The sequence below is a fragment of the Micrasema longulum genome, unplaced genomic scaffold, assembly GCF_059751315.1.
Source record: "Micrasema longulum isolate JH-2025_06_02 unplaced genomic scaffold, ASM5975131v1 h1tg001265l, whole genome shotgun sequence".
Lineage (NCBI taxonomy): Eukaryota > Metazoa > Arthropoda > Insecta > Trichoptera > Brachycentridae > Micrasema > Micrasema longulum.
In genome coordinates, this window is record NW_028278452.1 from 169,977 (window position 1) to 191,639 (window position 21,663).

The window sequence follows — 21,663 nt, forward strand, 5'->3', positions numbered from 1 at the left end:
TTTTTTTAACTCAAGAGTATTTTATAGACCCTTATTACTTTAAAAATGGATTTAAAAAAACTGTACATCCCTATTGCCTTGTAATGTGTCAATTTGATTTCAGTTTGTTTTTCATCTTGATAATTCATAATATACCTAATAATAAATTGTACATCTTGCTTACTTTTGTATGGCGTGCTCTTTGTGCCCCCTGAGCGGGTCCGCGGGGTCCTGTCCCTGGTGCGGGGGGGCGTGCTGGGGGACGGGAGGCGGGAGGGGCGGCGCCCTCCCCAGTAAACTGCTTTTCCTCCGACGGGGGGTCATAGATAACGACACTTCTATGCTGGCCATCTGTTGACAAAATAAGACGTCAAATTATTTAATATACCTAATAAATATTCAATAAAAGTTGTTTTCACTTAGTTCAATATCAACGTGACAGTTCCAAATTTATTATAGTCTATTATAATATCGACGTTGGAAGGAAAAAGTCATCAATTAAAGTTTTTTTGAATTAATAAAGAATCTCGTATTTAAATTTTTTGTTTAAATTATGTAGGAATTACGCCAAAATAACACGTATCTATATTTTTTTTATATAAAAAAACAAAAAAACTTAATTAGCTCTTCTGTAAGGTTGCTACACGTCACTTGTTATTTTTTCCTTTTGTATAAATTCGTAAAATACAGTTATGTGAGTAAATATAACTAGAACCCTGGACGAGTGTTTTTTACTCAATAGCTACTCTTAGATAAAATTCCGTAACAGAAAATCAAGTGCGGAAATATCTCCTTCGTACAGTAGTGGTTAACGCGTTCGCCTACCTCGCGTGAGGTCCCGGCTCTGATTCCACGTTGCATTGTCAAACGATCTTTTAATAAATATTTCAGGACGACCTTCCCAGGAATCGAACCCGGGAACTTGAGTAGAACCAACGATGATGTCGAAGGAAATGTACAAGTGTCTCTTTGTTGCCCATCGCTTTTGTTGGATCCAACGAGAATATTAAAAAAATGGCGCGTAATTTGTAATCGCGTCTATGGTCTGTGTATATTTTCGAATAGATATAGATAGATATATCTTACAAGCTAACAATGAATTTACACCGGCTTCGTATTACGTGAGATGATATCTCAATGATGAAAGAGGTTGATACAATCTACTCGTCTTGTTAAAAAATAAGTATAAGCTATGCGATAAGTATGGGAACAATATTTGGTTAAGCGAAGTAAATTAACTACTTGCGGAGGATGAGGAAAATGTATTAATACGTTTTTAAATAAATGTCTTTAATTTTTTTATTTTTTTTATTTATTATTATATTTTTTCAGTTTAAAAAAAATATATATACATAAGAGGTAAAACAGAGTATTCAAAAAATGAAGGATAATTACATAGCAATGGAATACATAAACTGGTTAGAAGTCGTTTAGAATATATATCTCCAGTCTGGTCGCCCTATTATAGTATACATTCTGATTCACTCGAGCGCGTCTAGAAGAATTTTCTAAAATATATTAATTTCGAACTACATATTCCAGCTGCTTTATTTGATTATAATCAATTGTAATCTTCAGCAAATCTTTTAAAACTTTCCGATAGAAGAATCCTAACTGACCTAATATTACTTTATAAAGTGATCATTCATTCATTGACTGTTCAGATTTGATGGAGTTGGTGTGTTTCCGTGTACCTAGTCGACATACCCGCCACAGATCTCTATTTTGCAAGGACTAACTATCACATGCACTCGCCTATCCCTAGGCTCCACATATACGGTAATCAGTATGGGGACTAGGCTGATATATTTGGTTCTGGACTTGAAAGTTATATAACGAGTCTGATTTCTTTTTTCTCTCTCAATAAAATTCTTAAACTTTTCTTCATATTTAATAACGTTTCCTTTTTTGCTTTTTCATATTTCTTTCGTTATATATTTTTATATTTTTGGTTGCTTACGTGTATTTACCTACTTGTTACAGTTATGCATATTTATGTTCAATATATGTTAAAGGCAACTTATTCTGTTTATGTAAAAATAAATAAAATAAATGAACAGTAAAAAAGGCATGGCCTGTTCGTGGGTATATGTAAAATGTTTATGAATTTTTTGCTCCTATAATAAATAGATAGGTATTATACAGGGTGTTCATTAAACCCTGTCACATCCGAAACCACAATGATCAGTATGGGCAAGAAGACATATTGGCACATTAATTAATTTTTTTGAACGAATAAAATTTAAATAAATAAAATATCAAAAAAAGCAAATGGTTGTTTATTTCTGCAGGGGTGAAACGAATAGGGAAAAGGGGGGAAGTCTGATACTGCGCTGCGCTCCACTCACTTTTTCCCTGCAGAAGTAAGAAACCATTTGTTTCTTTAAATATATTTTTTTTTTTTCTTTGGTCTAAATATTTTTAAAAATATGCTTATATGTCTTCTTGCCCATACTGATCATCGTGGTTTTGGATGTGACAGGGTTTAAAGAACACCTGTATATTTTTAAAAATATAAATGAGCTATTTTTATATGAGAAAGAGAGAAGAAAATATTATGTGAAAGATTAGAAGGTACTTTTTAATTTTCCAGTAATTAAATAAGGAAATAAAAAACATAAAAATATTCCTTTATTAATAAAGGCCAACAAAATATATCATGGAAAAAAAAGAGTTAATATCTTTAGTTTGAATCCAGGATAGTGCATGTTTTAAAAAAGGAAAATTTGATAGTTGGGATTAATAAAATATTATCTATAAAAAAGAATTTTTGGGCCTATAAAATAGGTATGTCTCTGTGCTAGCCTCGTGGTATTTCGTTACAATGTGGTATTTCTAGCATCGATTCCTTCTTTTATTTGATCTATTCGAATTACTTGTAAATACATTTTGGTTCTTAAATATATATTTTAAACATTGAAAACAATATATTTGTTTTATTTCTAAAAGATAAGCCTCTTGGAACAATTGGAAAGAGGGAAATGTGTGATTTTTGTGAAGAATTATTTTTAAGATAAATTTTTGAACAGTTAAAACAAATAAAACTAAATGTTAGTTCATTCGTTTTCTGGTCATGTGATGCGGATGCCTCCTGAGAGTCTTAACTACGCTTGCCTACTTTAAAAGGCACCAGGTTCTCGACATCCTGGACATCAAGTGCTGACTGTTCGTCGGCAGTTCATGTCAGAACTACGGGACGCGAACCTGACTTGGGAGGGTGCACAGGAGCTGGCAGCTGACAAAGATGCCTGGAGGTTTTTTGTGAATACCATATGAATGATGACGATGATGATTATTCCTAATAGTACCTACAGAACAACGTACTATGTATATTTTCCAATGTTAGTTTTTTATTACGTCTATCTATGTAGGTAAACCCGCACCATGATAGATGCAAGTTGTATGTGTATGGTGTGGTGAGTATTACAATTTTATTTTCGAAAAAAAAAACATGCTTTGCGTCACATTTGCTTCTGAATATCTCCACCCAAAATTTACATCGGCTTAAAGAATCTATTACAAAAGTATTCAATCGGGTGTAACATGAGTTTTGTCCGTTTTATTCTAAATGAAGATAACAAAAGGACGCAACAAAAAAAATACAACAAAAAAGCCAAGAAGGTCTTCTTCATTATTTTACAATAAATTAGTCAATAATTCATAGTCTTCACCGTAAACAGCTTTGGCAGCTTTACTCTATTACCAGGCTTTAACAGCTTTACCAGGGGCGAATCGTCAACATAAGCGATTATGCACAGCTTACCATTATTACAAATATTATTTGAATATTCTCTATTTGGAAACTAGTATTTCGAACATCAATTACGAAGGACTATTTTTCTTTGATAGAATATCATTGACATATTATGTATCACATAGGACATATGGCGTTCGCAGTGGCCGTTTTTGGCATTATTCATTTTAAAAAGAATCAGCCAATGCTTAGTGTTCACAGTTACTGCTGAATGTCATTGTGGTATTTGTTAATAAACTTTTTTACAAGTATTGTATAAAAATAGTCTAAAATAAAGCTACGTATATTGCGTGGTTCATAAAAATTGCTGTTTGAGTTAATTTTCACCGAACCACAGAAAAAATAGTCACTTTTTTGTAGGTACAAATTAATAAGCATTTTTGGTAGATTACCTATAAAATAAACCACGGCTCGCCACTGCCGTTTACTTGATATACTATTTAAAGTGGTCGTAATAAAAAAAAATATACATGTAACGTAAAAGCAAATACAACGTCTCGTAGAAAAGAAAATTTTCTTCCGAATGACGTATGACTTTTACCATTTTGTTTAACTATTGGCGCTTATTTTTAAAATTGGAAAAAAACGGATACAACTTATGTTAATACCACTGAATAGATAATACACTAATATATCTGTGGTTAATACCTAATACATATATTTTGAAATACAACATTATGTTAATTATTTGAATGAATATTAAAAATCTTGTCTACAAGAAGAACAGCAAGAAAAAAACGCCAATTATACAAAAAGGTTTTGTTGTTTTTTCGTTTTAAATTACATGCACGCATGCCTTTGGCAATAAACTGACAAGAATAATAATTTTGCCACGCAAAACATAAACAACAGGCTCTTAAAATATGATCATTCGGTTTTCTTTGTCTATGAATTCGTTTGTAAATAATGGGCGTATAATTTAATAATACTCGAAGGGGTTGGCGAAGTCGTGGTTTTGTTCGACACGCATAAACCAGGGATGTAAATCCCGGGGCGGAATTCGACATTCAACCCTCATTAACCAGTAAATTGCAGACGTAATTTAATAATCTTGGTAAAGTGGTCCAAGAATGAAGGAATGGCAAGCGAGCAGACCGGACAAAGGGCCATTACTATAAAGAAGGAAAAAATATGAATGTTCAATGTTAGGATGTCCTAGCATGGTGACGTATACATACATTACGTATATCTATAAAAAATGTTGGTTAGTAAATGTGTAGTATTTATACAAGTAAATAATATTTTTTTTTACGATTATGTAGGTACATAAACAGAATAAACAGCAGAAAATAAGAAAATAACACTTAATCGAACAATGTTATTTTTTTTTTGGTTCTAGTTATAATAAGAGTTGGTATCTTAAAAATGTGCTATGGAAGCAGGAATAAGCGTAGAGCAAATGTGCAAATATACGAAGGGCGTCATATTTCTACTATTGTGAAAAAAAGTTTAATTGATAGTCCATTGAAAGTTAACAATAATAACAAAATTTATAAAATAATTAAATAGCTAGTCTTCATCTGGTGTATGGGTAAGAATAACTAGATATTCATATTTTAAAACTATGAAAACTTATTCCCTTCCTATTGACGTAGTCTAGTCGATTCGTTGAAAGAACGTAGAAATGTTGCGGGATTTATATACGTAGGGGAAGGTGGGGCATGATGGGGTAGTGGGGCAAGATGGGGCCCTGCGATAAAAGCCGAAATCTGCCAAGTAGCTCCGAGCACATAACGCCATTTGATGCTCTTTTTAGACCCCCCACCAATGATGCAATTGCAGCGGACATGTATGCACGCTCCGATACGCAGCGATACGAAACGTGTTTTTCGCAAATTTTATGATATTTTATCGAGTTTTGCTGCTTGTGACATTAAAAGAAGCATATCGTGATTTGAACTGGCTGATGGTCACTTTACAAGCTCAAAGTATTGTAATTTACAGTAAGTTCATCAATTATTTCCAGAGAAATTGTATTTCGTAAAAAATAAGCGTTGTTAACAAGCATAGTAAAAGGGGCAAGACAGGGTATCGGTACCCCATCTTACCTCGTTGCTTGAACACAATGTAGTAGCAGTTTTTATTTTCTTTGTGTAAGCAGAATATGGTCTGAAACTACGTTTGAAAGACCAAGAGGGGGAGTTGGTCAAAGGAATGCATGAATCGAGATAAAGAAGACATTTTAGAAGAGAGAAAAGGATATAAACTAGCTGCAAGATTTTATTCAATTCCTGAAACTACTTTGGAGCGAAAAGTTATGTTGGCCAGGCAAAATAATAACAGGATAGATAAGGTGAAGGTTCTTTTGGGTCCTAAACATACAGTTTTTAAAGAAAATGAAGTAGCCATCGAAACGATCAAGACGTAACTCTTCTTCCATAAATGATGAAGATGATACAGATTGCCTGTTTTGTAGAGGGTCATACGTTGAGTCAAATAAAGGCTGGATAGCGTGTCAAATGTGCCAGAGCTGGGCACACTGTTCATGCGCTGGAGTAGACGAAAAAACCAAGACACCATCCTTGTCTCTCCTAGTTGCGAACCGCAGTAGGCGGTACCCCATCTTTCCTCACCAGTGGGGCAAGACGGGATAATTACGACTGTTTTTAATTTATTTATTTCACTAGTTTTTTAAGCTTATTTTTAGTTTTTTTGTAACACGTTTGTTAAATTAAAGATCAAAGTTTATAAAAATAAACTTTTTTAAAAGGATTTAAAAAAAGAAACGCGTTTTATTGACGTATTACCTTAAAGGCCCCATCATGCTCCGCCCTCCCCTATACATGTACATACACACACATAATATGTACATTTATACATACGTAACTAATAATTTATAATAAACAGATTCGAGAATTAAGGAATTCTTCCAAACTAAATTAATTTTCTGGTACATATATATACAAACACACACATAAATATATACATACATATGGACTATACACATAAATAATAGTATGAAAATATATACAATATACATGATTATGCATTTATTTTTTAAATTTCACTTTAATATTAGTGCAAGCACCGACTTATGTTCATACTTCATTTAAAAGTATTTTTCTTTCGTACTGTTATTTCAATATATTCGTGGGTGTGTCGATTTAAGTGATAACCTTGTCTATATATTTGTAAATATGTATATAATTATTAAGAAACACTGTCTGGGTGTTATGTTTAACTATTTACAATATATTAAATAGGTACTTATCACTATTTGGTTGAAGGAAATAAATTATTCAAATTACACTTGCATAATTAATACCAAACGGAAAAGGAAAATTCAATAAAATTTGAACATCTTTATGCGTGATTTTTTATCAAGTGGGATGGTATGATTTGGAGTTAATGATGCAAAGTAATTAACATTGTGTTCAACAAACTGTCTTCCCTCCGTAGCAAGAAATTTAAATCTTTATAACTCCCTGGGTGCTATTACGAATCTTCTTTACCCCCTAGAGAGTGGTTAATTTGAAGATATTTTTTTTCATACTTTGTTTCATATATGGCCACACTAATGATCAAACGTCAAATAAATAAGAACATGTAAATCCGAACATGATGATTTTAATTTAGAGCGTTATTTACCCAAAACAATTAGGTTGATTTGACCAAGCCTTATTAGTTTTACGTTTTTAAACAGTTTTATACGTTATTGACGTTTAATCATTAGTATGGCCATATTATAATTGGCAAAAATAGTTGCATATAAAAAATAAAAATCCCCAAATTAACTTCTCTCTAGGCTCTAGAGAAGATTCAGAATAGCACCCCTGGGGATTAAAATTCAGTCTAATCTTAAAATATTCGGACATCCAAAAATTATTGTTGGTTAAACTAACAGGTGTACAAAGAAGTGTAAAAAATATTTTCAGGCGTTGCCTAGTAAGTCAAATAATTTAATTAGATAAATCTCACTCCCATTAATAATGGTTTTAGCTCTTTTTCTTACAAACAAACCATCACTTCGTTTCCCCGTAAGGCAGAGAGGATAAACGCCACATCGCTCTATTTTTGCATACATATCTTGCTTCCTCGACATTCATACATCTTCTCATTCATGCGCGCCGATTATTTCGACTTTTGACATCTCCATTTTCAAGTATTTGTTGGATTTGGTCATGGCATGTCTTTTTCGATCTTCCTCCATTTCTGAATCCATCAACATTCGCACTGTAAATATTTTTGGCCGTTCTTTCGCTGTCCATTCACTATACAAATCCAAACCAACGCAGAGCTCCTTTCTTGATTTTGTCGATAATGCTTATCTTCGCCTTACATAATGTATGGATCTCAACATTTGTGCGTCTGTCGTACATAGTTTTCCCCACACATTCCCCTGAGAGATCGCATTTCTGCGTTTCACTTTATATTTGCGTAATTTACCCAAATATTTAAATTTCGAGTGCCATTTTTAATGAGTTGTCAACTCACTATTAGAAAATGGAATCAAAGGGGGTAGGGTAGGGCTCGAATTTCGGACATCAGATTTAAGCTTATTTCACGAAAGCCAACAGATAAGAAAGTAGAGAAAATGTGGGTGTTCAAACATATGCAGAATAGTTATTGTTATACAGTGTGTAAAGTGGCCATTCGAAATATTTTTGAGAAGTAAATACGGAAGTTAAGGCATGTATATTGTACAGGGCTTATGAACTGTCATTAGCTGGTTTGAGTGACTACATCACACACCGTGTTACATTAAAAACTGCCCGTGTTACATCAAACAAAATATTTTTCCTATCTGCTATAAATGACAATCTTGATAACTTTTTAGGGAATGGAATTTAGCCTTATCTACAAACATTTGGACACACTCAAAATAAAATAATTGAACAAAAATTAAACAAAAATAACGAATATAATAATTACGTCTCGTAACGTTCAAGAAGCTGAGACAGATTCAGATAATTGAGCTTTTAAGAAAAAATAAACATTTTACACAAAAAACTTAACATTTATCTTCAATTTTTTGTAATCATCAACAGGATATTTTTTCACTTTTTTTCTTTACTTGTTCAATGAAAGGTTACTGACGAAAACACTTAAGAGAACATCCAAGTATGCATATTTTCGTAGATAAATACCGATTTTACTTTATACCGTCTCGATATGAACCGATGAACATAGCGTTTGTAATCGTGGCCAGGATTGCTTCTTCTAAAGTTAACTATTACTAATTAAACGATAATTTATTAGACAAATGTGTGGAAAATCAATGCAAGACAGGGTTGCGAATGATAAAATCAGGCGAGAATGTAAATCTGAGTCAGGTATAATTTATAAGATTGAAAAAGGGTATCTGGGATGGTTTGGTCATGTAGAACGTATGGATGACGAAAGAATGGTAAAACTAATATATATCAAGAATGAACGGTAACGTGGGACAAGGACGTCCAAAGAAGACATGGCATAATCAGATAAACCAAAATCTTTAGTCTGGTCCTGCCAAAAGCAGTCAGAACCGAAGGGCATGTATGACAAGGTGAATAAATGTGGAAAACGCTAGGAATATGAATTTTTAATATTTTTTTATATGGTCTTTATTCAATAAAATATACACATTATTACAATATTAATACATTATAAGAATAAAACAAAGTATTGAAACATATTTTGTCCCGATAAACTATTAAATTATAAACTTATTTGTTTATAAATTTGTATAAACAACTTAATTTTTTTATATATTTTTTAATTACACTTCGACCGGTTTCGAGCAACGCGTGTAATTATAAGTTAGTTAAATTCCTGACGATGAGGTAGTAACCTCGAAACCGGTCGAAGTGTAATTAAAAATAAAAAATAAATTAAGTGGTTTATACAAATTTATAAACAAATAAGTGTAAAATGTCATACCACAAAGTGAAAAATGTTTTTGATAACAATAATATATTAAATTATAGTTTATCATCGGGTATTATCGAGACATTAGTTTTAATTAAGAATAAAATAAAAGAGTACTGCCATAATAATGTATACATATAAAATAATGAACATATATTATTTTGTTTTTGATGCTTTGAAAAATTAAAAATATTATTAAGAAGATAAAAAAGAAAAACGCAACAAAACCAGATAAAATGGTTAAAAAAAAAATAAAGTGGGAAAATTGAGAATAGACGTGTGTGGCGGTCCATCCTCTCTGCCTACCTAAGTTAGAAATGGCGTGATAGGGGTAGTAGTATTACTTATTCAATAAAAAATGTTATCTATGTTTGTACTTTCAGCACTCAATACTAACTTGAACGCTTGAGGTTAGTAGTGGAACGTTTGTTAACTTACATAAATCTGTTTACTTCCTAATTTCAAGGACTTGTAAAATTAATGCTAGTTTCTATAGTTTGCTAAAAAGGTTTGCATTGAATAAGATCTTCCCACACTGAATATCAATGAAAAATATTTCAGATTCGTACGTAAGTATTTTGTAACAACTTATTATTGCATATTGCATGCATTGTAAATTATTATAAATGATTTGCTGTAATCATAGGTTACACCATTTCCGAACGCCTCTCATCTGATTCCACTATTAGCAAAACATTAATTTATTTTGCCATTTAATACTTTATTATATAAGGTGAAGATTGTTCATTTCCATGCAAAATTGCATGTGTGGAAATTGCAGATAAACAAATAAGAATCATAGAGAAAAAACAGGTAAATTACATTTAAACAGTTAATTTATAAATTGAATAGGTGCGTAGGTTTTCACGGTAACTGTTATCAATGTGTATCTTTTTTGGGTGATCCCGTGTATGTTGGATTCGTTCCGATGTTTTGGCTACCATTGCAGGACTTTAGGGTAAACTGTTTGTTTTTGTAGAAAAAAATGTGTTTATATACTAGTAATCTACAGTAAATCTGCAAAAGCGATAGAAAAATCTGCAGTAGCGGAACACTTTATAGACACAGGACATATTTTCAAATATAGACATATCACAAACGCCCAAATAACAAAAACAAAGACGATGGGCTGAAATTAAGCATGGTTATCGGGACTATGCACTACAAATATGACACGGATTGTGTCTACTGCCGACATCGACAATGACACAGTACAAATTACTAGTAAACAAAACATATTTTTTCCATAAAATTACACAGTTTAGTAAATAAAGATACATATTTATAAATCAAAATGTATGATAAATATAACAAATTAATCGATGATTGGGTGTAAACTACTTTTTTTTGTTTACTATGCACTTATTTCCTCTAGTCTTTGTCAAATCACTAAAATAGACCTGGAGCCTTATGCTTAAGAATCGCATGTGACTTATGTGGATTGACGAGGGACAGTATTCTTGAACCACCCATGCGAGAGAAGTTGATCAAAAACCAATCGAATTCATCTCAAGTTCTCCAATGCACTCGACATTAACAATCGAATGCATCATCGTACCTTCGACTATAAAACTTTCTTAGTATAAAACGCTCGCCATTCATCTTTGAATGAGGAGTTTTTTTTAAATTATTTATTTTAACATTTTATATACAAAAAAGGGCGGGCATATTACCTTAAGGCAATTTCTTCCTACCTACCCAAACCGTTCAGTTTAAGAAAATTACAAGTTCATAAGCATTCGTAATCTTACAATTTTATACAAAAATTAAAAAACAAAGATTAAGAAAATAAAAATACGTAAACAATTTAACACTATACTATGAAGAGAGGAGAGGGGAACAGGAAAGAAGAAGGATAGAGGAACAACTTAAATATTTAGAAAGTGACATTCCAATTTTGACTTAAATGTAAATAAAGAAGGGGCGTCTCTGACATCAGTGGGTAGATTATTCCACAATCGAGCAGCTACTACTGTGAAAAAGTATTTAAACTTTATTTAACATAATTTAAAATTAACAGCAGTGGTGAATGTTATGATGTTTGTGTATCGAGAAATGTGCAAATAATATACGTATCTATATATATTTCTAATCACTTCCGAAATAAAACACAATTATAAAATTGTACTATCATTTGTCGATGTCAAAACACAAATTTAGGATAATACGTGTATATCAAATAAATAATAATGTTTTAAAATCCTTTAAACGAATAGGTATTACATATTTTTTATAACATGTTAATGTGTGTTATATCGATCCCACGATGATTTCAAATGTTGCTGTACCTCAGTAAAACATTTTCTTTTATCGCAAAAGTATGACACACACAAATACCTTAAGGAGAAACAATATATAGCGGAATAAAATTCAATTTTAAAAGGCACACGAAAGCCATAGATAAATATGTATTTGTTAGGGTTGCCACTTTTTCATTCGCTCCATATTGTGAACAATTTTTTAAGAATAGCAAATTGACAAGCCAATCGAGATGACTATTGTCGAGTGAGTGACAAAATGTCATGTCTTTCCAGCATAAGACCCCCGATCTGTGTTCGAGGTCGTTATTTTTTTCATTGTCATAGCTTTAACTTTTCTTGTTGTATTTTATTTTATTTTACCTGTATATAAAAGAAATGTATTTTATTGTTACTAAATAGACTGAATAAGTGCATAAATAAATAATAATAAAAATGCCTTATTATTATTTATTTACGCTCAAAAACCGTTCACACACAGGTGGATATTAAAATTAACTTGATTAATAAATAGAGCAAAATAAAAAATAAAAAATAAAAGAAGATAAATTTTCGCACTTAAATATTAGTAGATACGAATTTAGAAATCTGTATTGAACTGGATGAAAAATATTTATCGGCGTGTGAAACAGAATTATAATCCTGGAGTGTTTTTGACTCGATGGAGTAATCTCGGGGAAAATCCTGAAAAAATAATAAGTTAAATTCTTCGAATAGTGTCTGCGCCTACTATGCTTAAAGTGCTGGGTTCGATTCTTGATAGGAAGGACATAAAATATTGGTTTTGTAGTTGGTTTTACACAGCAACGATTCATTGTTTCTCGACTGGCACCTTGGGTGTAAGAACGATCACCTTAACCCAACATATTCAAATATCGAAGGTAAGATAAGCTTATTAATTTACAATAGGTACTTATTAGCTCGTCTGAGCATGAAAATTCGAATATGAAACTAATAGTTTATTCAAAGAACTAAGAATAGTCCAGAAGGAGCGTAGAATTATATTTGAATACATCGGACTGTGTCCAACAATTCCCCAACTATGCCTTACTTTAGCCGCGCGCATTCGTGAGGTCGCAGCGTAATGTTGCTGGATGGGAAAAAAAATCATAACACAAATGTAAGGTAAAAAAAAGCAATCTGTTAATTTCTCTAAAATTTTTTTGTGCACGTGGAAATATTGATTGACACAAAATAGTAGATACGTAAAAGGTCATTTAATAAGAGTAATTGAATTAATGAACTTTTAACTTAAAATATAAAACAAAATTTATTTTACATAAAACGGATATTTTTATATAAGTTTAAATAATATTTGATGTTTAGAAGATAATGTCGGTCAAATGTCCACCACAGAGTTGTTTAATCCGAGATCCAATTTCCATTAATTCTCTCATTAGATGAGCAAAGTAGGGTAAAAAAATTTACTTCCCTGGCAACACTAACGAAATTTCTATTTTATTTCTTCGACAGTCTGACAGGTGGAAAAATAATTCTGTTTTTAAGTAATGCATTTGTTATATACACATTCATTTTCTAATAACACATGAAATGTGATTGCATTCTGTTTCTTTAAGATCCTAGCAGTATTTCTACACTTTAAAAGAACACAACACGGCATAGTTGAATTCAAATCAGGAGTTGCGTACTGAGCGACGTCTACAAAGAAACCAATGGGTCAAAACGTAAACCTACTCATTTATGAGTAGTTGAGTCGCCTTCTGTTTGATGGTCGTATGCGGTTTCTGGACTATTCTTAATTCTTTGCGTTTATTGTTATTTTAGTTGACTTTGCGTTGTGAATAATTCGTTCGAACAAGCCCTAGCTATTTATATTTACAAAGTGAAGGTGTGGATGTATTTCTGATGTCGGTTGACTAGAGGAATGCCTTCATACGCCCCCCGGGACCGCCTCCAGATTCCGAGATCAGAAATAATTACATATTATATCTTACATCACGCGGATTCAAAAACATTAGCCAGAGCATAGGAAAACCGGGGTTTGTTGTAAATTGTAAACATTATTCAACTGCGGTTGATAAGAATTAAACGCAAGAAATACTTAGCTCGGCAGCCAACCTAAGATCCGAGAGTTTGAAACCATTCTAGTTAAGCAAAACATGCATAACTGAAATTGGAATATTTTATCATTAACTGCAAAAAACATTACATATTAAAAATTAACAAAACGTTCGGATTACTTTGAACACAATATTGTAGAATATGGAAAATACAAAACCTTTCAATTACTAATCACAAAAACACATTAATCTGAAAAATAAGATCGTATTGTCTTGCAAGTACATTTTTTAAATTAACATTATATCTGTATTTAAGACTATAAGATTAAGAGTTAGTAAATATTTGTAAATAGTAAGACTTTTCTACGTCTAACGGTTTCGGGATGTACACGTCTCTTCGTAAGTTATATATAACTTTATACCAGGTTATTAAGTAAGCCCTATATATATATATATATGCATCTTTATGTATATATATATATATATATATATATATATATATACATATAATTCCTCTGTGCGTGTGATGTCACTGAACTTTTCCTAAACTGCTTAACCGATTTACGTGCGGTCTTCAGCGAAATGTAGATCTTTGCGCTGTGCGTGTTCGTATATTAAATCGTAATTAAAATTTTCAATTGAATCTGTGAAAAAAAAGTTAGAAGCCTAAATCTTTTTTTCATCGACCTACCAGGGTTGCATTCGACAACAATGCATGTACAAAAAAATGGAAGTATGTTGTTTTTTTTTTGTGTTTAAAAAAAGTTTGTTTTTCAATGTTTACAAACAACATTCGCTTTTTATGGATCCCAATCCGATTCTTTCCATACATTCATTTTAATTTCTTCCCATTTATTTCTTTTTACTGGATTTTTGGTAATACTAAAATAATATTAGCTGACATTGAATACATTTTTGTAAATCGCATTCATGAATAAAGTGCACCCCTGTTGGTGAGAAAAGCCGAGCCGAACATTTGCTAAAAGAATTCTATATTTGAAAATGAATTATTTTCTGTTTTGGAATTCAACCATAAACAAGAACCTAGGTACCTTCTTATAAATGAAAAGTCTTTTTCCAAGGCAATAGCAGGCAAGCCGACGTTTGGGCAGGACGGTCTGTCGGGTCTGCTGGTATATATGCTTTATTTATTTAATTTAATTAAATTAAATTAAACTTATTTTAATTAAATTTAATTAAATAAAATTTTGTTTTACTTTATTTTATTTTATTTTATTTTATTTTATTTTATTTTATTTTATTTTATTTTATTTTATTTTTTTTATTTTATTTTATTTTATTTTATTTTATTTTATTTTATTTTATTTTATTTTATTGTATTTTATTTTATTTTATTTTATTTTATTTTATTATATTTTATTTTATTTTATTTTATTTTATTTTATTTTATTTTATTTTATTTTATTTTATTTTATTTTATTTTATTTTATTTTTGCACCACAACAGGCCAGAAGGCCTAATTACAGAGGTGAATTACATCACAGAAAACACAGGCTTGAGAAAAATCCCATTTTAATTTTTGTGTTCTCGCCGGGAACCGAACCCGGAACCTTCCGTGCGTGAGTCAAGCGTCTTGACCACTACACCACGGAGGCCGCTATATATATATATATATATATATAGTAATTATCTCTACATGCTATTTACAATCGATCATAAACGAAATATATAAAAAAGTTTGTAGTATTATAATGTCTACGTGACGATATGTTTACAGTTTACAACCAAACTTGCTCATAAAAAAACCAGTTTCTTGAAGATCAATGAAACCCCCTTGCGTCAGGTTATTAATGAGGTTATTACGTTCTTCAATATCGAAGTAAAGCAATAACAGTTTCAAAAGAAAACACGTGCTAACACAAATAAAAACTAAAAACATCAGATGAAAAATATCGTAATACTAAATATGAGATATCAAATAAGGAAGTTTAGAGGTTTTTCAAATATTTCAAACTAAGTAACAAAATTGTATTGTATTATCACCGCTACAATTTCGCAATGTTTTGTATTTTTTTCCTGCGCGCGCGACGTCACTAGTTGTCTTCGGTGAATTGTCCTGATTGGTGAGTTGGCTTCCCAAAAATCTATCATAAATTGCTTTAGAAGAACTTTTGACGTCATTTAAAGTCATCGACATCATCATCCGCACTTTCCGCACTTAATGGTGCATAGGGCACTGCATTGGTACACTTGATCATTTTTGTAACATGAAGGTAAGATGATCAGTCTTACGGTTCAGGTACCAGTCTAGAGACTATGAAATATTCTAGTGTTAAAACACTTTTCGAAATAAATATTTCATCTCAACCGTGTCGGGAATCGAGGCCGAGACCTCTTGTATAGTAGGCAAACGCGCTGACCATTGCACCGCGAGGCTGACAAGTTCTCATTTAAAGTTTACACATAGAATTTACCCTGTGCCCGGCCCATTTTTGTGGAATTTCATGCTTTGTAAAGGGTTTCTTAAAGTTTCATAATTAATAAATTACTGGGTTGAATAAATTAAAACATATTTTTATTTAAAATAATTTAATAGGTAATTTTCGTATGATAGTTTGCCAACATTGACCTTTATGGAGAGCTTCATTGCAATTTTCGCACATATACAGGGTCTCACTCCTTTTTTGTGTTTTGCATCCCGGAGCCGTGTTAACACGTGATTATAATAATCACGCGTTGTGTCCCGGTCCCGTGTTTTCACGGGGCTTACTAGCAGCGAAAAAGTACTAATAAAAGTCACTAGATGTTGGAATTCAATCATAAACAAGTACCTACTGGTGAATGAAAAGTCTTTTTCCTTTTATTCGAACAGTTTTTACACACTTTCACGACACAATCAGGAAATTTACTTTTTTTTTCGAATTAAATGTCAAGCACACGTCAAAACACGACTGGCGATTAAAAAATGACTAAATTTGCGTTGGACATGGGTTGTGTGTCATAATGGCAAAAAACTTTAACTCGAAAATATGCGAATTTGACTTGCTGATGTAGTTTTGTAAAGTTTTTAACGCACTACAAACCGGCAAAATTCACGTCATATTAAATTTCATATATCTGTAGTTTTCAAATTAAATTTAAGGTTAAGTCGTATACCGGGTATTGTATTCAGGCTTAAAGCTTTAAATAACCTCATATTTACTGAATATAAAATTAAGAAACGGAAAATAAAAAAAAAATGTTCTTAAATAAGCACTTAACATCTTACTTATAATTACATATTAAATGAGATATAAAAGAGTTAAATTGGAACAAAACTTAAATGCTTGATTTCTAAAAAAAGGATTTGAAAGTTAAAGCTTTTTGCCAGGATACCCACATTTGATCAAAGGTGTAAGGATTCGTTCTCTGGCAAATTGCTTAGTAAAAAGTAAAAAAATAGCAAAAAAGAAATCAAAATTTGATCTACACGTGAACAATGTAAATTCAATTTTAAATAATGAATTTTATAAAAAAAATTGGTTATGTGTGTGTAACGGTGTCATATAAACACAACTTTTGGTCAAAGGTGCAAGGATTCTTTTTCCGCCAAATTGCTTAATATGCTTCCCCATAAAATTAAGTTAATTGATCACAAACAATATATCAAAAAATAAATCAATATTTGGATGAAGAAAATAAGGATAGAACAAAATAAAATAATCTATTTGATCTAATAATTTTTGAACACAGTCCTCCTTAAGACAGGTTTCCGTCCTGAGATAAAACTGAATTTTTAAATATTTTTTTTTCATATGGTATGATTATAAAATGTACAAAAATAATTAAGTGTTCGTAATAAATACATGTAAAGAGCAAGGACACAAAGCACTTCAGTATCAGTGTCCTTGGACTTGCCCGTCTCGCTTGAAAAACTGCGCTGAGTTATTTCTTCTTGTGTATAGGTATGTATATGTACAAATACTGAAATATGCCAAACTCAAACTCACAAACAATATGGCATATTTTAACACCCTTTGGAGAACTTTAAGTATGTAATAATATTTTTTTTTAAATTATTGATATTTATCATGATTATAAAAAAAACTGTTGCTGTGTTTCTGAACTCAAATGTATTATTCATCTCTCACTACTCATATTATTTTGTTTCGATCTATTTGATAAAACTTTCTACTTATCTTTTATAATTTACAAGCTGAACACGGCAATGCTTTGCTAGTGTTAGATTTGAGTACATTCTTGTATATATATTATATAAACACAATCGAAAGTACGTCTTGTGTTCTTAAATAGTTTTCCTATTTACAATATTTAAATTTGTCCAAATGTTTGCAGACAAAATACTGGATTTCACCCCTTCGGCAGTCATTACGATTAACAAATTACAACAGGGATGAAGAATACCTTAAAGAAGGGAATATGGAAAACTAGGTATATACAGGGCTTACGACCTGTCAATGGCTGGTTTAAGTGACCACTTTACACACTCAACAAACAAATTGAAGAATTGAAGAAATATGGATGTTCAAATATAGGCAAAATGATGAATATTACACAGTGTGTAAAGTGGCCACTTAAACCAGCTAAAGACAGATCATAAGCCCTGTAAATGCCCAGACTTCCATATTCCCTTCTTTAAGGTATTCTCCATCCTTGTTGTAATTTGTTATCTGATAAATCTGGGCATTTTTACGGGTTTTTTTATGGTTTTATTTCGCACAAAAAACAATGCATAAAAAAAAAACGAAGCGATAGGGACATGCCAATGGTAAATAACCTATAATTTTTAATAAAAAAAAACACTGCTTTAGTGCCATAATCCAGGGCTAAAATAAAGGGAATACGTTTGTATGATTTAAAAATTAAACCGCGATTCCTCTTGAGATCTAATATTATTAAGTATGTTTACAAAACTTTACTTTACAATGCTTTTACGTAACCACAGAAACAGGTTCAATGTTCCTAAATAAAACCATCGACCTATTAATACACAAAAGCGCACCATGAGCCCTCTAAATTATGACACTTAACTCATGCCCAAACGCTCAGTCATACCCAACGCGCAGTTAGTCGTTCTTTAACCGCCAGCTAGGTTTTGACGTGAGTTTGCCATTTAATTCTTAACCAAAATGTCTAATTGTGTCCTGAAAGCGTGTAAAAACCATTCGGATAAACATGAAAGAGATAATGTAACTTTTCATTGTTAAGTAAGTACCTAGGTACTTGTTTGTGGTTGAATTTTTAAATAAACATTTTTTTTGTCAATATCAAATTCTGCTCTTCTCACCAATAGAGGTGTACTTTATGTGGTAATAAGGTTTTTTTCAAATGCATTAAAAGTCAGTTAATATTGTTTTAGCATTACTAAAATTCCAATAAAACGAAAAAAAAAATACACGGAATCTGATTGGGATCCACAAAAAACGAATGTTGGTTGTAAACATACATACACAATGTTTTTTTGTAAACTAAAAAAATAAAATTCCTCCAATTTTTTAGAATATGCATTCTCATCGAATGCAACCCTGGTGATGGATGAATAAAACATTTTCGCTCCTAACATTTTTTTACTTATTAAATTGAAGATATTAATACTCAGCGCAAAGCTCATTATTTTGCAAAAAACCGCATGTAAATGGGTCCAGTAGTTTAGTCTATCGAGGACACACATACGAATATTGCCTTTTATATATAGATGAAAGATGGTAGAGTTCTTTAATGGAGGATAGAGGTACACAAGTAAAGGTATATTTTGCATTTATCAATACCAATGATCATTTACCAATTATATTTATTTAATGAATCCTTGTTGAACTTCCGTAAATAAAAATGTTGCCAAATAACTCGAACGCGGACTCACAGATAAAATCGTTGGATAGCAGTTTAACGTATCTGTATGGTTTAAATATTTTATATCTCATCATTTGATCTAGCTATTAAAATGACTAGACTAATTAAATTTGAGAGCATGGTGGTTTTTCATTATTGAATACGGTTGTCATTCTGTATGTGTCGAAGAAGGAGTCTGGTGTAGCAATTAAAACAGTATTTAGTACTGTAAAAATACTGCTGTGGATACATCAACTATTGCAGAGTCGTTAATGAATGATAGAAGAATGATTTCAAATATTAACCCATATAATGATATAATAACGCTCGGCAAACGATCAATGTAAAGAATGATTTTTTTGTATGGGAAGCCTCCATTGTGGTTTATACTACGCATAAAACTTGTTTTATGCTTCACGTAATATAGTGTACCTAATTCAAGTCATCACAATGTCATTATCTAAAACTAACGGTGCATAGGGCACTGTATTATTACGCCAATCGCAGCGTGTCTCGATAAGTTATAATGACAGTATGATCGTTACAAAATTGACTAATGGTGTCACTTTTTTATGGGAGTTACAGTAATTTTTCCGTTGTCTATGCTTATATTCCGCAAGTCGCTTTTGTTTCCCGTATTACAATTTCCTCTATGGGAATTTAACAGAGTTACCTTCAATTATCCACAAAATCGAATTTACTGTATGAAAAATAATTAAATTTACATGAATTTATTTTTACATATTTAATTGCAGGTATCCAACGAAGATCCTTTTTTTACATAATTTCGTGTAAAAAATCGATTTTACTTAATAGACAATTATTTTACTTTAACCTTTAACATAGTGTGTGAAAAAACTCTCTCGAGTCACTGTGGGGTAACCTGGGGTTACCTTAGATTAACTTTAAGTAACCTGAGGTAAGGAAATGATTGCCTATTTATCTCTGTATCTTTTCCTCTTCTAGAAATTAAATGTGTGTCTTGCTTCTACTTAGATAACATTTCTTTTTCTCAAATGAATGTTTTACATGATATATTTTTTCGGGGTTCTCAAGATTTTTCAAAATATTTCATTTAAAAGTATCTAACATACATAAATGTGTTATGGTTTACTTGAAGATTACACAAATTGTTGTGGTAATATTTATAGTAGTAAAAAAGATGATTAATTAAATGCAAATTTGTAACGTCAGTTACATCACAGGAACGGGCGGGCATAAGAGAAATATCTTAAAAACTTTCATAACATCCCCTTTTTTATGTTGCAAATTGTTTGTACCTTGCTTTGTAAGGTTTTATTGAATATTGATATGTAGAGGTATTCTTTTACGAAAATAACGCCATGTAAGCCATATAATAATAATAATAATATCTTAAAATTGTATCGCGTAGATTTAAACTTTCTTCCACCGAAGATAACTATAGTAAAAATAATTAAAAAATCAGAATTCATAAAATGGCATGAATAAACATTATTTATGTTATATTAAAATATTATATTATGACAATTATATTATATCATGACAATTATATTTTATGTTTGACAATTACTAATATGTATATTTATTTTGTATATGTCCTTTCACCATCATTATTTTCCATTGATTCAAATCGTATTCATTAAATATACCCGACACAAAACTACAAGGAAAATAAATAAAAGCTCTAAAGAAAAAAAAAGGAACAGAGTTACATGATCAATAGTCGTGATAAAAAAAATAATAGTACCATTACATGCAAACTATACCTTCCTGTTGTAATCCACCTGGTACTCTAAAATATTACGGTGGTTGATATTCATTGCATTATTTTTTTTTATTTAGTGGTAGGAAAACACACAAATGACACTAATCATAATCCACCAAATTTTAAGGTGCGATATTTTCTATGATAACGTATTTTAGTTTAAACTTTACAGATCTTATTCAGTTTGTTACATAATAGAAGCTATCGGATCTTGAGTCTTGAGACGTGAGATCATCAAAATTTATGGCTGAAATATAATATCATAAT

General features: G+C 31.2%; 1 protein-coding gene across 1 annotated transcript in view; it reads right to left on the reverse strand.

The window, feature by feature from the left end:
* The window catches only part of sprt (PDZ domain-containing protein sprite), a 156,484-nt gene that overhangs the window by 40,097 nt on the left and 94,724 nt on the right, over window positions 1–21,663 (reverse strand). The window contains exon 5 of the mRNA XM_088234664.1: window positions 164–330. Within this exon, the coding sequence (XP_088090790.1) occupies window positions 164–330 (167 nt within the window). The remainder of the gene's footprint in view (window positions 1–163; window positions 331–21,663) is intronic.